Genomic DNA, 18,027 nt, shown 5'->3' with positions numbered 1-18,027 from the left:
CATATCCGGAGCAGGACCCAACCCACCGATAGAGTGTCGGGTCAAACTTCACCTGACCCGTTTAGATCCCTCGGATCCACTGAGGTCTAGCTCGCGCGCACGGCAACGGGAATGGGTGATGGCGGTAAGAAGGTTTGTGGTTTGCGTCTACCCGACCCGAGAAGAAGCAGCCATCCTTTCAATCGGCAGCATAAAAATTCCAAGGGTCAATCTTTTATCTTTAATTAAAAAATACAGCCGCACTTTTGGAAATCTCAAGTACGAGTATTTGTTTTCTTGAAAACTACCAAGAACCTACATTTATTGTTTTCTTTTAATTCAGGTTAAATTTTAGATCGAATTACAATAATAACCTTCATCACTGAGCGTTTAAATTGTTTACTTTTTTTCTTTGAACAAGTTTCAAATTTCAAAAGACAATACAAAGAAAACTGAAAAAAGGAATCACGTTTTTTCAATGTCATGACTCATGGATGTTGATTTGAGGTTCCTATTCGACTGTTTTCACGAAAAATGACAGATATCTGAAATTTCTAAAAGATGAGGTTACTTTTGAAATTAAAGGTAAAAAGCTTGGACACTAAATAAAAATTTCCCTAAACGCCACGTTCGAGAAGGGTCCATTTCCGTCTTCTTCCTCTCTCTCTCTCTCTCTCTTAGCCGCCAAGGGACTGCCCTCCTCCGACCGCCGTTCCCGTCGCTGGTTGGTCGGATTCCGGTCATTGTTACCAAGGTGCTTTCTTTCTCTCTCTCTCCGATGGATTTATTGTTCCTTTATTCTGAATCTTCACGATTGAACCCGATCGACGTTCTCTCCTGATGTTTGGTTCGTCGTCTTTTGGGTCGTCTCAGAGTTTCTCGTGCTCTCTCTGTCCTCTTTTTTGATCATCGATGATTGTTGGTATTTCTCTTTTCGGTAGTTTCTCCGTGCCACAGTTTTTTCGGTTGATTGGTTATGAATCACCTCGATTCGGAGTGTTTTCTTCGTTTTCTTGTTTGCCCCAATTTGAATAAACGGTCCCTTAGCACTCTATCTGTTTCTATCGCTCTGAGCATGCTTGTGTTTGTATGGATTGGATAACAGTGACGTGGTTGGTTGTTTGAGTGAAGGAGATGATGCTTCATGTGAAGAGAAATTGTTTACTGTGGTGTTTGTTTTGTCTGTTGGCAATTGGTGGTTGGGATCAGAAGGAATTGCTTTGCTGGTGGGCGGAAGGTCGGTACAGACTTAGTAGAGAAGTGATTGAGCGGGTATTTGTTGGTTTGCGACGATCAGATGGAGTTGGTTATACATTCACCATATTCGTTTAGATGGCTTTTAGTGGACTGATCTGCCGGGGAATAGAATCGACAGTTGGGGGTTTTTGTGTTCTGTTGGTTTGCTTTCTCTTTACTTTTTTTTTGCAGTGAAATGTCTAATGGAGTTTCAACTTTCACGTGTATACTTTGATCAAGAAAGTGGATTCTGCAACATCAAAGGATTGGATGTGATTGGATATGAGATTGCGCTTGAAGGTTTCAAAAAAGCAGCGTGGATATAGAAAACATACTGACTTCATGAGTTTTATCTGAAAAAACTATGCCCGGCATCTTTGACATGTCATTTACTCTGCCTTACCTGAAAAAAAAATTGCCCCTCATTTTTGGCTTGTTACTATCTCTGCATTATGGAAAATGATAAGCTTTTCTGGGTTAAGATTTCTATATGTAAAGAATGTTTCCCAAGTCTTGCATTTGCTAATTATGGTGAACATTGATGAAGCTGAAGAGGAACTGATGTGCAGATATTGTCTATTAGGTTTTCCTTGTATTGTTTTATGCTGCAATTGTTGGGTGGGTATGCATTTGACAAGGCTGAGTCCTGTTGTGATGTCCTGACTCATGTTCTTTGTTTCTCAACATATTTCGGTAACTTTTCACCATGTGTTTACTGCAGCAGGATTTCCACCTTGGAGTTAAAACTGCATTTAGTGAAATGATTTCATTGATATTGATTTTGATTTAGACAATGACAAATCATATTTTTTTCTGCTATTGGAACATATTTTGTGTGGCTTTAGTATTGGGTGTTTTGACACAATTACAAGAAATCAAACATTCATAAATTGAATTAAAAGTCCATACATGTCCAAATTAAATATAAATGTCCACTTAACAAATTAAATTAAATTATCAGTCTTTGAACCACTAAAACTGTTGTCAATCCAAAACGTTCGAAGATTGTGAAAGGCATGGCTCGGTCTCCGTCACAACCTCCCGCCGTCGAACATGATCTCACTCACTTTCTGAAAAACATCAAAATCTATAGGGTCAGAGAACACTTGTCTCAGTAGGGTAAAACTATACAAAACATGTAAATTGAAATTAGCAAGCAGGAATTATCACAAATTTTTATGCACTTAATAAAAGTAAATACAACGAATTTAGGCGTGCATTTATAATATCTCATACAAGCATACAATTGCGAAACTAATCTTAATCCATCATTTATTTAAGCATAAATAATTAAAATTGCATGAAAATAATAAAAAATGCATAAACAGTTAAAAACACATGCACTTACCATTGCAAAAGCCGATCATATGCATGAGTCAATTCTTATCTTTAATTAACTTTTCTTAGATAATGCATGTAATGCCTATTTAATGTACATACATTTAGGTTTCACTTCTTAGCTCACATGCTTATACCTGGATTAGGGTCATGACACAGGCGGTGCTTTCATACATTTGTGGCTTTGGCCTGGTCGAGCAACTTTCACCGGTACCGGGTGAAAGACGACAAGAGCGAAAGAAGTTCCCAACACCACCATCTCGATGCATCAAACTTTCACTCATGAGTTTTTTCCCTCTACGTTGCATTCTATTGCAGAGAGTTTTCCCTATTTTCATGGTCGGAGAGGATCAACCTTCCATACTCAAAACTTATTCCCACAAGACCCTAAGTACCGCTTGTCATCTCCTTGAAAGCCCTTGTTTTAGTGTTACATATTTCACGACTGGAGGGTTTCTTTTAAGTTTATTTTTAAGTTTTAAGCAATAATTCTTTGCACATCATTTCACGTCTATCTTGTATCTCAATTTACTCTCTCTCTTTCTCACACACACACGCACTACATCTGCTTGTATTAGACAACTGCAATCTAGCTGGTTGAGTATGTAGTCACTTGGAGGTCCATTTTTGCAGATCACACTTGTTCGGTTTTGTTTTCTAGGCATACATCTATTTGGCAATCCTTGTGAACATCTTTTACATTCCATTATTTCTTTATCTATGTATGTGTATTCACTTGGAAAACTTCTGCCTGGTAGGTAATAAATTGTTTTGTGATACTGATACGTGAGTTTCCTAATTTAGAATTGCTCATGTTACACATGATGGTTAAGATTTGATTGGTAGGTAAGGAATTGTTTTGTGATGCTGATACATGAGTTTCCCAATTTATAGTTGCTCATGCTATTGCATGATGCTTAAGTTTGATTGTTTTTGTTCTTGTCAACAGCATGGCAGATACCAATACGAGTTCTAGCGAAACTGCAGCTGAGACTTCTGATTCTCATGTTGAGCTCAATATCAAGACTCTAGATTCACAAATCCACACCTTTCGGGTGAAACGAAATGTAAATGCTCCCTTTTCCCTATTTTATAAAAAACAGAATGTCTTTTTTGTTTGTGAATTACTATTTTTTCTGTTTCGTTATTTGCTTTGTTTCCGTCTGAGGTGGCTTCACGAATTTGTTGTTGAGGCAGCTAACAATTCGAAGAGTAGTAGTAGTAGAACTTTTTAAGAAATTTTGGAGGACTATCAAAATGACACCATTATTGTTGTCCTTCTCTAATACTTGTTCCTACTTGGCTATGGTCAGATCCTAAGCTGGATGTGCTAAGTAGTTCAGCCTATGTTGTATCCGTTGCTTATTTTACTTGGGCATTATTGATTGAGATAAGTGTCACAGATATCACCAGTATTTTGAAAATATCGTGTTGTTATCGGTATTTCAAGGTTGGCCGATATTTTCCCAAGATTTTCAAAAACATCTTTCTTACATATTTTAAGTATCTTTTTTTGTTTCTTTTGTATTTTAAAAGTTTTTCTAATTGTTTTCTTTATATTTTTGTAAGAAAATACTGCAAAACCTATTTTTTCTTGTCTTTTTTATTGTTCACTATATATATATATATATAGATGTATATATTTCAAATTTTAAAGCTTGAGAGATTTTCCCAATATTTTTCTGAGAAAAACAAATTTTTGAAAATATTTCCAAGAAAAACCCCAGACGAGAAATTACCTTGAATGATACTGGTCACCATGGTTGAGATTATTGGCCTAATATTTGTAGGCCCATTACAGTATCTTTAAAGCTCATGCAACTTCTTGGTATGTGATCCTTTTTTGAGATCATACCGACAAATATTAGTGAGTGATTTAATTGCTCACTATTTTATTTCAATAAATTCACAGAACATGAAAATCCTGACAAAAGCATGATAAAACCAATTTATAATCTATTTTCAATACATCATGAGTTTTAAAATAATATTTTATATTTATTTGACAAATTTCTTTTCTTGACATTTTTAATTTTATATTTAAAATTTACAGTGTTTCTTGATATATTCCTAAATGCAAACTATTTAGAGTTTACAAAATTTTCCTTGTCAAGAAAAATGTAAGATTGGGGTTTGTGACTATGATCGAGATAGATTGGCTGTATAAATTATGGTTTAAACAAATGCACACATCTTTCTGTGCCTTTTGAAATAGAGGTTAATTAACTTACTGGAATTATCTCACTTAATGTTGACTAATCACCCTTAGAGAATTGTTTTTTTGCTTCAAGTGAACAAATGAATCATGAATTGAATATGATAAACAGAATTTGTATGATGCTTGGGGTTTGAACTTAATGAGAAAATTTGATGGAAGAGCTGCAGTACGGTGGATTTAAATGTTAAATGTCACATAGATTGATATGCATCATGTTGGCTCTTAAATTTGATAATGATATGAAAAGATAACATATTACAACATTTGGATGACTTTGTTACTGTAATTATGTGATTGATAATATTGTTGCTATTGGCAATTCTTTGCAAGGCAGTTTGTCCTCCCAATGATTTATTTGGTGTCTTGTTAATACTGTTTGAACCCAACTCTTGGTAAAGCTGCTGAAACTCTAATTACTCATCTTCGTAGTGTGCCGACTCCAATCCATGTCTACCGCCAGCATATGTGCTTGTAAAGGGTGCCCCCTCTCTAATCTGACCGTATAGATGTGTTCTACACGTTCGATTTTATAGGAATGGGCTCTTGGATCGTCCGATTCCGACACATGGGTAGGTTTTTATAAGATTTGAAAATCGATGGTCTAAAATTTTCATAAATATTCAAGATTAAAATTTCATGTTTTTTAATAAAAAAACATAATCCAAATGTTGTTTTCTAGTTAATCGATTATGCTGAACACACTTGTGGGGTCAGATTTGTGAAAAACACCCTGAGACCACCATTTGCTCACTGTAGGCACATATTCCCCGCTATGTGAAAGTATTCCTTTTTCTATCGAGCATCCCTTAGTGAAGTCTTGTGACTTCGTGTTTGTTGTGTGTATAGCAGGTGGTAGCTGCCTACCAATTTTCTGGCCTATTACTACTAGCCTACCGGGCTTTTGAAGGATTTTCCATGTTTTTCTTAAATATGACCATACAGATGTGTTCCACATGCTTGTTTTTATAGGACTCAACTCTTGGATCATCTGATTCGGATAAGGAGGTAGGTTTTTACGAGCCTTAAAAATCGACGGTCGAAGATTTTCATAAATATTCAAGGCTTAAAAATCATGTATTTCATCAAAAAAACATGTTCCAAGTGTCATTTCCTAGCAAATCGACCATGCCAAACACATCTTTAAGGCCAGATTTGCGAAAAATAACCAAAAACACCCATTTTCATGTGGTAGGCTGGCAGTAGGCTTGAAAAGTGGTACGCAGCTACCACTTTTCCTATATATATAGGTTATTGGTTGCTCCTAACACCTTAATGTGTGGAAAAGGAATGAATGATCTTAGTTTTCAATATTACAGGTGGTTTTTGCTTTATCTGAATCCACAAATGTGTTTATCATTGGTTTTTGGTAGAAAACATGCTTTTGTTGGGATTATTGTAATGAGGACATTTGAAATATTTATTGTAAATTTTATAGACACTATAAACCGTTGATTTTTAGATTTTCCAATGTAAATGTGTATAAAGATAAAATTCTATAGTATAATACATGGTTTCCACTAAAAAAATATAGAGATTACATTTTTATACCAACCTTGTTCCTTGTGCTATTTTATAATTGTGAATTAGTTGACTACTTATAAATGCTGATAGTTATTATAGTTTTTTTTCTTCCATCACTTTTTCCAATAAAATTTTATCTGGTATTATGCCTTTTAGATGTATTTTTTTGTCTTTATCTTTTTTGGTGTTTGCAAAACCGCCTATCATCTTCCATTTGGGTTGCAGTGTCTTAGTCAGAAATAAGTGAAGAATGTTGTGTTTCATGGTATGATCATTGCACAATTTTTCCTCTTATGTTCCCTCTTTTATTTCTCTTTGCCTTTCTAGCCTCTATTTCTCTTTTTGAAGGAGAATAAAAGATAGAAACAGAAAAGAGAAGAGAAAAGAAAGAAGAGAGAGGAACTCTTTTGCAAAGGTCTCACTTGACCTTAATTTTGAAAAGATTTTGAAAATTACTCGCCTTCGTTTTTGAAATTTTGCGGAAAAATGGAGAGACGAGATTCACTCGTCGGTACGAGGTTCGACCGTTCTTGGCGCCTTTACCAGGAGTAATCGAACCAAGGATCGAACTTATGCTTTTTGCTTTGCCTAAATATTGTCTAAGAATTTATTCTAAGTCTAAGTATGCACAAAGAATCATGCTTGTGCAATGCAAATACAAATATGTATGCTTTTGAGAAGAATAATTTAGAAACTTCTGGATTTATCCAAGTGATTTTTGAAATAAATTTGAAGATACTTGGAGAAATGATTCAAAGGGTTGAAGGTTTTGAAAAAGTTAGATTTTGAATCTAACTCAGAACTTGAAATAGATCTGAAAGAAGAGACTTGAAATTCCAAGTCTTGGAATAATCAGAGTTCGAAAAATGGATTTTGAATTGAAGAAATAAAAATAAAGGATATTTTTTAACTTGGGATAGAAATTTGAAGAAAATGGAGTTTCAAAGTCAAAATGGACTTTGAATTTGAGTGGATTGATTCTGAAAAAGGAATTTTTAATTTCAGAACCTAAAAGAGGAGTTGAATTTGGATTTAGACTTAAGAAATAGATTTGAAAATGGTTTTGGAAATAGGAACTGAAATGACAATCTTGAAATCCTGATGAGATTTGAAAAATGAAATTGAGTTGGGAATTGAAAATCAAATTTGGAAAATGAGATTGGATTTGAAAATCTGAATCCAAGATGGAATTGGATTCGAAATCTGGAATTCAAGATGGAATTAGGTTTTAAATTTGGAATCCAATATGAAATTGGATTTGAAGTCTGGAATCCTAGATGGGATTTGAATCCGAAATCTGGAATCTTAGGTGGAATCAGATCCGAAGTCGAGAATTCAAGATGAAATTGGACCCGAAGTCTGGAATCCAATATAGAATTGGATTTCAAAATCCAAGTGGGATTTTGAAGATGGATCTAAAATTTTGAAATCCAGATTGAATCAAATTTTGAGATTCAGAATCAATCTCAAAAGCTTGATTTTGGATAAATGAATTGAATTGAGAATCAAAACTCAATTTTTAGATAGAACTTTGGGGATTTTGAAAAATAAAAAATAAGCTTAATTTTGAACTGGAATTTTGAGATCAGAAGATAAATATGAAAATTTCAAAGTTTTAATTTGAACTTTGGAATTCAATCTGGAATGTTGAATTGAATTTGAAATTTGATTTGAATTGGAAATTGAATTTTGAATATAGAAGTGAATTTGAAATTTCAAAGTCAAATTGGACTTTGAAATTGAAGTTTGAATTTGAAAATAAGATAGAATTTGAGGATAGAAAGATGAATTTGAATATGAATAAATAAGAATTGAAGATTGATTTGAGAAATAAAGAAGATATTTGAAGAATTATCTCAAGATCACTTGATTTTTGGAGAAAATTTGAAGTAATTTGAAAGAATATGTAATTTTATCCTAAATGATGAATGAATTAAAGAATTTTGAAAATTTAGATTTTGAAAAGTATATTTGATTGAAATAAGATTGAAGATATAATACATTTCTGACTATGGTCATAAAATGTATTATAAAATAATCTATATTTAAGTTCAGATAAATAATAAAATACATTTTGGTGCATTCATAAATTTTAAAATGAAATTAATTCTCAATATATCCTGACTATGGCCATTGATATATGTTTTGAGTTAATTTCAAGTTAAACTCTGATAAAGGAAAAAAATATTTAGAAAAAATATGATGATTTTGAAAGAGATTCAGTGTGGATCCAATGTTATTCCATAAAAGATAAAAATCTTATGCATTGTTCACATTTTGACTATGACCATCAATATGAATCATTTGCTTAAGATTAATTACCTCTTATTAGAATATTGCACATGCTATTCATGTTCACCATTTGTGGATTTTTGAAAAATAAAGGAAAAATAGTTTGAAACAAGCAATTTATGATATCTACAATGCTCATACATTCTAATATAAGACTGAAAAATAAAGTTTCTCATTAATATCTAAACTATTACATCATTTAAATTGAAAAATCCCTGAACTAAGAAAGAAAACAATATTTTTCATATATTCCTGCAAAACAGGGTTAGTACGCAACAAAGTGCCAAATAAGCAAATGAAAAATATATGACCCTACTCATATTAATAAGGAGGTGCCTATGGACTAGCCTAAGTGGGATATATATATTTAACAAAGAGATGCATGTATTCTTGGGAAAATACAATGTATATATATGCATAAGGGTCACGCTTGGGCCTAATGCAAAATTCACATGTATTGACATGATACGAATGGAAGAGGTCTATAAGAAGTAGATACAAATTTAAGGCATGAAGTGAAGATAAAAAAAAATGATGGGGCTGTATTACAAGGACTGCATAACATGAACTAAGGAAGTGGATATAAGAGTGTGAATGACCAAGCGTAAAAGTGCAGCTATTGGCAAGTGATATTACCATACATGGAATGACGGGAGATATGCATGCTCGGGTGAATAGTGCAATTTACAGGGGAACACAAGTGTATGGCAGGTTAAGGAGGTGTGACTGTAAGTGCTGAAATATGAGAGTGAAGTGCTATATGAAAATAGTGGCTGTTGATGGTACAGTAGTGAAGGAAAAATGAATGTTGTGGCTGTTGGTGAGTTAGGAGGCTGTGTGGTAAGTGGATGAGAATTATGGTATAGGTACTGATATGGAAATGGTGTGTAGGTGGAATATGAGGATGAGGTGCAAAGTGTATGAATGTGCAGCAAGGATGTGAAGTGATAGGTGTTGTGTAAGAGGCTATAGGTACAGTGGTGGCTGTAGTATAGTGAAGGGTAGACAGTAAATGCAGCTGCTGGAAAGGTAATATAGATAGGAAAGTGGAAAGCAAGTGCTGAAGGAAGCGGTGTTGGTGCACATAGTGATTCAAGGTGCTGTGGGGTATAATGTGGTGATGCAGGTGATGCACTGTGTGCAAGGTGTGGTGGAAGTGTGAGGCATATGCTATGATGGATGCCAAGAACGACGAAGGACAACTTAGAGGCAAGTACCATGCTTAGAAGTTTATTCACAGCACAATAGAAGTGGAAAATATGGAAGATATCCAAGGTGATAATGGAATGCTATACAAGGAGTCAAAGACATAAAATAGTGGAGAAACTCATGGTTCAGCTAATAGATAAAAAAAAACGAACTCTCAAAACCAACCCCTCGTGGATGAGATGAAGATTGCAGTGATGAACATGACATAACAATTCCCAAAAATGAAGCTTGTATAGACACGGACATTCAATTGGTGTGTTCTTCACCAAAGATTCATAGTACAGAAAACTATGAAAATAAAACAAGAGAGCCAACACATTTTTATTCCACAAAGCCATTACTATCAGAAGTTGTAAGAAAGGCTATTGAATATTGACACAAGAATTCTCATGAGATACCTCAAGAATATCACCACTAACTTAATACTTAACTAAAACTAAAAAAAAATGTAATTAGCCTAACTGTCTGGGCATGCCAAGGAAAACCTACCAGAACAACTATAGAAGGACTTCCATCAAAGACACAATATTGTGATTATGAAAGATTTACCATGGTCATGGTAAATTTCCTTTCCATCCCATATTAGATCAGTGCCAACGATTTTGAGTACATGCAAACTCAGAACCTTCAACTGATCATTGCAGAAACCATGACATGATCTGTATGTGAAAACATGCTAAAGCATCAATTTTGTGTCATTCTTTGGATTTTGCACAGGAAAGGAAATTTCCATACAACTTTACTTTAATATCAACTTTTAAAAATATAAATTGTAGAAACCATCTGAGGATCACCGCATACTGTTTGTTCTGGCTTTCTTACTCTATCAACATGAGCCTACATGATGTAAACTGGGATATGGAAAGGGGACGATGGTGCTAAGTGAAGGTATGCTAGCAATGAAACAGACGTTCGGAATCAACAGAGTATTATTAACAAAATGTTGGAAACAATATGAAGATAATGTAACTCTAAAAATATAGGGATTATGGACGACGCGGTTGGGTTGTCCTGTGGCCACACCAAAATCCTCGGATTGAGGAATTGGCCAATCTCATGGGGTATGATCCCTGGCGATATATTATTCCCCAGACTAAGAATCTTCAACCTTGATAAATTCCCCAAGGGTAAGTAAGATGTAACCTGTGAATTCACTGGAACCAAGAGGCAAAACCCTCAGATTCAGCAGGTGAGTTACACACTCCTTAGCGGATTGTACATTCCTTTCGTTCCAACAAAATGCAAATATACCCAAATTCATGCAGTAAATAACGTTGTTGTTGACGAATAGCTTATGACGGAAATCTGCTTTTGATTTCTGTTCAGCGATGGGACAAGCCACAACCAGGCTGTCCACCTTCATTTTACCCTAGCAACAGGAATATTTACAAAGACAAAATGGGTCCAGAGAGCTCTCTGTCACAAGAGTGACGCTCCTCCAGATCTGCTCTATTCAAAGTGATGACCAGTGGCCATTCAGATGATACACAAGCTCAACAAATGTAACGCAGGAATGAGTTAATATAAAAGGAAATACTGAAAACAAATTAAATCAAAATCCTTGAGACACAAAAATTGGGAAGTGGAAGAGATGAATCGGCAGACTAGATAGAGAGGCAGAATGTGGTGATGGAATCAAATATATGATGCATAATCCGATGGATATAAAACAGGAATAACCAGATAAATGGATAATGCATTAGATCAACTTCTAAAAAAAAATAAAAATAAATATATAGCAAGTAAATAAATACAATTGAATGATGATAAACAGAACCACCGTGTGTGATGAAGCACATATGTAATTAGAATGAGCAGAATATCAAAAAGAAGATGGAACACAATCAGATCCTATCAAAGCAAGAAATACCAAATGTAAAACGGGAAATCAGACGAAACATGGTAATCAAGGGTAAATTGCAAATTAAAATGACAACAGGGTACAAGTCAGGATTACGATACATGAGATGATGATTAAAACCTTGATTTGGTTCAAATAAACACAAAAATCAGCAAGATCTGGAAATGGTTTATAAATAAAACATGAATAAATGTTGGAGCAGAAACACTTCGTAGCTGTAGCAATAGGTAGATCGACCCTGCCATATGCAGGTCGATCATGCCTTTGGTACCTTACGGTAAAAAAGAAGCGAAGAAGAACGAAATTCTAAAGGCAGGAGTGCAATAAAGCAACAATTCTTACAGGAAGTCAAAAGAAAATGAAAAGAAAAAGAAGAAAAAAAGGGGATGATAATTACTTACCGTAGCTGTTACTGGAGATTGGATCTCCTTCACTCGATCAGAGAGGAAGAGAAGATCAGAGTAAGAGGGGAAAAAATATGGAAAAAGCGTGAAATCTGCTAGGGTGAAGACGAATTTTTTGATGAAGGCACCAGAGCAATGGATGTTCTTCGATGATTCAGAAGGGGCGATGTTCCTTCTGATCGCCGATGGTGAACCGATTTGCTTTAGCCGATGGTAAAAAAGACCAGGGGATGAGGCAAAGAGGAAGGGGAAAGGAGCAGGGAGAGATGCGAGAATGGGGAAATGCTGAGGTGAAGAAGCGATGAGGTTGAAGGACCCCCTTCGGCGTGTTTATATAACTGAAATCCGTTGGAGGTTTTTCAAAACAAATCCCTTGAATTTTGTAAAATTTTTCAAAATGGTTGTCTTTGAAAGAAGATATTAAAAAAGGAGGGCTCTTTAAGTTTCGAGAATTCCAAAAGGAATCTTCTTATTTGCAAGGCTTTTCAAGAAAAGGGTTTACACTAAATTTTTTTTTGAAGTCTTTTATGTTTTGAAAGAAATCCTAAAATCATGAGGAAAATATGAGGAAAAACCTAAGGATTTTCAAAAGATGGGATCCAGACGAGGTTTTGAAGTATTTTTACAAATTTTTTGCTTTAAACTTTAAGATTTTTCTAAAATGAGGTTTTTGAGGAAAAACACCTGATTTATCTCAGAAAATGAATTCCAAAATGGATTTGGATCCAAGATTTTTAGAAAATATTGGGTTTGGATCTCAGATTGTGATTGGATCCAGATAAAACATCCGATAAAATTCAAAGAATTGATTTTTTTGATTTTTTAAATAATAAGAGATCCGAGATCAGAATTGGATCCGGATATCCGATTTGGATCAGAAATTGGGTCAGAGATGAAAATTGAGTCTGGATTCCAGTGAATCCAAGAAATGAATAGAAATATGATCAGAAATTGACCCAGTTTATTGAGAGAACGGGCCAGGGGCAAAAAGGATTTTTTTTGGATTTTTTGGAAAATTTGGGGTGTTCACACATGGAAATTGGATCGTGCAGTTTTCATTTATTTTATGAAATGAACTTTGTCATTGTTGTAAGCGTGTCTAACATTTCCTTTTGCATAAAGAACGTTGCTAGTTCAGATGGAACATTAAGCAAGGCTTTTATAAGAAACTGGGCGATATGGCCTTTAGATGAAGGCGTCAATTCCTTAAGAATTAGATACATTCCTTGGTTACAAGGCATTCCGTGGGTTTTATTCAGTGGGCAGAAAGACTAATAAATGCCTAACAAATGGCAGCCATAATGCAGAATTTCTGCATCAATAGTTCAGTACCTTGAAGGCTAAATACATAATCATAATTCTGTTGGTTCTGGTGTAGTTCATCATCTCTAGTATTGTATTGGTTAGCTATTATTTGAAAGATATTTTTTGTTGCTTGCCTTTTAAAATGTTTGTGAATAATGTGGAATGCTGTTGACATGAGGTGTATCAATAACGGTATATTTGCCACCTGATAGGCTTGATGTTAGTTGTGTTAATTAATTCTATTAGGTTTTTCATTGATTTTTTACTTTTGGTCCTAGTTTGGTTCTTTTTATGAGAGCTTGATGAATTGTGTTTTTTGATGACTCAAAAACTTGTAGCACTACATCTAATTATATGTTTAGTTTATTAATCATTCTCATTAAGTTAAAATAATGAAAACTGTTGTACTGTTGTGAATGTGATTTCCACCTTCTGAGTAGGATACTTCTAATTTCTTCAGATGCCCATACCGTTGTTCAAGGAACAAATTGCAACTGCAGTTGGTGTCCCTGCGGTGCAGCAAAGACTTATTTTCAGGGGAAAGGTCTTGAAGGATGATCACGTTCTTTCTGATTATAGTATCCTTTTCGTTGTGGTCTTTGTCTTAGCCTTTTGAGTTTTAGTCATCTAGTTAATGTCTTAAAATGGTCCATTTAAAATCTGACATATTTTATCTATCTTGTAGTGCCTATATTGCGAGTGAACAATATACATGTTATATTAATCGGTCTTAGTTCAATGTTGTAAAGTTCGTATTGGAAGGAATCCATATCGGAAGGGCCAGGGATACTGTTGTGTTATACCGTATCATATTGTATCGCAAGATAACAGAAAACTCATTTTAAAAATCATGAAAAATATAAAAAATACGCGAAAACAGAAAATTTTCCAAAAAATAGGAAAATTAAGGAATACTCATAGAATGGAATAGAAAAAAAATCAAATGTAAGCATTATGAATAATTAAACATACACATGAACTAGTAAAACATTTGAAATGAAACAGATAATGCTGCTAACTAACCAGAGTTACACGCAGAACTGTTTACTATTAGTCACACATTTCATAGCAAAACGAAGGTGAAAACATCCTAATCTATCTATATTCATCAATCATGATGAAAACAATAGTAAAATGATGGATCCTTTTCTTCCGAGTCGTCTTCTCCTTCCTCCTCATTTAGCTTTGGGTGTGCATAATCATTATTTTCATCCTTCATGGTTTATGATTCACCAAGTACCTTCAATTAAACTCTCAGGGCTTAGTTTTGAGGCATAGAGGCAATAAAAAAAGGTCATTTAGGATTTATCGGGTAGATTTAATATAAAACACTCCCTTAGAGCTTGGATTTGGAAAAATTGATTTGATCTTAGAAAGGAAAAGGATAGGTTGAAAACAAAGTTTTGGGAGGGAGAAGGCCAAAAAATGGGGTCAAAATGACCCTTGGGGCCTTAAAAATGGCCTCCCATAAGTGCCTGATCACAATTGTTCTGGCGCCAAAAAAGAAAAAAGAAAAAAGAAAAAGAAAAAAGTATTAGGCTCGTAGGATACACCTCTGTATCGTACAATATAGTCTGATACATATCTATAATGATGAATTATACAATACAGGGAGTATATCATACCAGTTCATGCATCGATACTGCAATACAATGCATTGTATCATACAATACAATACTGATAATATTGCCCAGTCTTATGAGATTGGAAGTATGGCCAAGTTGCATTATATTTTCTGTGTTTCATAAGTTGCCTATAACTGCTATTTTTTTCCCATGGTGATCTAATTACATGTAGGCTGCTTTTTCTTGCAAGATTGCTTTACAGGAAGGAGATACGGCAGACACATGCTCACGGGAACAGTGGGACTATTTATTTACTTGGTCATAGTTTTGTGCATGTACTGCTTTGATGATCGATTTGTTTTGGTTCAATGCCTTATCACCTTAAAGCTGCTAATTTCACTACACAGAATAGATTTAACCTGTGGCAGTCAATTCTATTGGCTATTCATTAGTCTATATTTCTCCGATTTAGCTTTTGGGATGGTAATTTAATCTTGAAGGAAGATATTGATTATACATTACAGTGATTTCTGCATGCCTGTGCATCTGATCATTTATCTGTTGGTATTATGTCCAAGTGGTGACCATTTTCATTAGCTGTCTGATGATATTGATTGATGAATATGTTGTATTATGAACATGAGACCTCTGAAAATAATAGAATATTGGTTGTTCATATCATATTGGCATAGACCTCCTAGAGTGTAGGTGTGGGATGATAATTTTCTGAGAAAATTTGTCTAAAAAAGTATGGCTGTGATAATTGTGCATGGTGGTTAGTCTGTCCTTCAACATCATCAACACTTGGATGCTAATACCTGCAGCAAATTAGATTAGACATGGGTTTAAAGGGGTGGTGGTGGTTAGGTTTGTAACAATGAAGTATCTGCTATTCAGCATGTACAAAATGTATCATTCTAGCGATGATTCTGGTTTCTGGAAGATCTAGGATGAATTGAATCACAACTGTATGCCTGGAATCTAAGCATAGAGTTTTTATTTTATGCTTCTTTTTTTCTTTTGTGTTACCCAAAAGTTATTGATATTTTTCCATAAATTTGCTGCTAGAGATTAGAATGTTGTATTGAGAGTGATGATTTTCTTGCTCATTTCATTAGGTAGGTTTGTTATTGTTAGTGGAAGCACTTATACACAATGGGGAGCAGTGAGCACACTTCGTTGGAAGTAGGAAGCGACTTTTGCTTTCCAAATGCAGGGTCACATTCCTATTTGCTTGTAAGCATGATTGCCATTTTTAGGAACCACACTACTTGAAACTATTGTGTCTTCTCCAGGGAAATCAGAATTCTTAGAATACCATACGGTGTTTTTACAACAACATGGGGCTTTTAAAATTTATGATTAAAAAATATTCTGAATTAAAAAGGTATTTGGGTAATTTGAGCAAAAGGGCAATAAACAGATAAAGGGTGTCTGTGATAGCGTTGCTACTTGGGTTTGGGATTGGCTTTCTTTTTGTGCAGGTTTTAGTTTAACATGAAGGTACTTAATAGTTTACAAGATTCTCTTTCAATGAATTGATTTTCTACTTAGGTTGGCATTGAGTTGTATAGCATCGGTATGGGACCATGAATGACATGTAAGTTTTAATATTATAAAGTTGTTAACTTGTATTCTTAAGTTTTTGTTTACTACAAATAATTATACGTCTCATAATCTTTGTCCAGAGTTGCTAACTGTTGACTTTGTGCTGTATGTCGTATATGTTTGCTTAGGTTTCTCTTAATCCTTTTAATACTGGTATGCAGAAATTAATTTTACTGTTGTTATTAGCTCTATGAAAGTCAATGTGTATTCTTTGTGTGTTCTTATAGATTACCGCTTCTATATGAGGTTAGTATTGGTGTTGCGGTTGTGCATGAATTCCTTGACTGTACCTAGATGTGGAGGATGGACATACTCTGCATTTGGTTGTGAGGCAGCCAGTGCAATCAGAGCCTCAAGCTGGAATCAGGTCTGCCACCACTGCCAGTGGGAATGTTGATCAGCAAGGTCTTCCATTTTTAACTATCCACAGATTCCCTTGTAGTTTCTCTTCTGTGTTTACTTTTTTTCTGCTGGAGACTTCTGCTTGATTCATGGTTATTGCTACCTAAACTCCATAATGTGAGTGTGCCACACATTGGAGTAGGCTCTAAACAAGAGAAAATGAACAGTGATGATACTGGTGATTGGCTACCGATTAACCATGTGAATGAAAGCAACAAGTGAAATAAAGATGGAACCAATGAAAGTAATTAGTAGCCCGTTGATCAAAATGAGATCATCTTTTTCAAAGAAATGAAGAATTAGCGCGTTTTATGGAGAGGATGTGACAAGAGCTGCTTAGCTTGTGGTGGAGTTGACTAACATATAGTTTTGGAAATGAGAAGCTAATGGTGGTTGGCCATTCTGGGTGAGCATTGGGAGTTAGTCTAAGCATGACAGTTGCTTCTGTTTCATTTTCATGCAAGATAAAATACTGGCGCTGCCTCCAAGAATGTTTCTTGACCTTTCCCAAGATATCGTTTGATGCTGGTGATTAATGGTGAAAGAGAGTCTGAGCTCAACTATGGATTTCGAGTTCCTTGCTCATAAATGGAGTTCTATCCTGAGCTAATAGGCTGAAGTAGTATTAAACCTTCTTCTAGGGAGTCTCCAGAGCATTGATCTTCTCCCGAAGCCAATATGAGGACATTTGGACAAGAAAATAGAAGAGAGAAATAGTCTGCAAGAGGCTTTCTGAAGATAGTGAGGTGCCTTAGTATATGGTGGTGCTTGCCTTGAGGTCTGTCCTAGTTAGATCTGTCCTTCAGCGCGATTCATTGATCATAACATTTATAAGTTTTTCTTTTTTTTTTCCCCATTGCTCTTTAAGAAGAATTTCAAGATCATTAAGAAGAGCTACATATTTTATGTCCATATCATATATTCTCCGATTAGGGATGTTTTTTGTACAGCCATTTTGTGGGTTGTGGGCCCTAAGCCCCTCACTCTGTCTGATGTATCATCTGCATGAGAATTTTGGAAGTTCACATGTTTTTGTATTTTATTGGGTTTCCCTTGTTGGTTTGAAATGGGTGTTTCTTTAGCCTCTCA

At 34.9% G+C, this 18,027-nt stretch overlaps 1 protein-coding gene across 1 annotated transcript in view; it reads left to right on the top strand.

The window, feature by feature from the left end:
* The first annotated feature begins 616 nt into the window (after positions 1 to 616).
* Positions 617 to 18,027, top strand: part of LOC149832876 (Ubiquitin-like superfamily protein) — a 47,086-nt gene continuing 29,675 nt past the window's right edge. The window contains exons 1-4 of the mRNA XM_090014759.1: positions 617 to 733; positions 3,503 to 3,620; positions 13,824 to 13,941; positions 16,831 to 16,941. Of these exons, the coding sequence (XP_089870885.1) occupies positions 3,504 to 3,620; positions 13,824 to 13,941; positions 16,831 to 16,941 (346 nt within the window). The 5' untranslated portion in view covers positions 617 to 733; position 3,503. The remainder of the gene's footprint in view (positions 734 to 3,502; positions 3,621 to 13,823; positions 13,942 to 16,830; positions 16,942 to 18,027) is intronic.

Source organism: Nuphar pumila, chromosome 7 (genome assembly GCF_984573655.1).
Source record: "Nuphar pumila chromosome 7, dmNupPumi1.hap1.1, whole genome shotgun sequence".
Lineage (NCBI taxonomy): Eukaryota > Viridiplantae > Streptophyta > Magnoliopsida > Nymphaeales > Nymphaeaceae > Nuphar > Nuphar pumila.
This window is presented reverse-complemented; position numbering and strand designations above follow the sequence as displayed.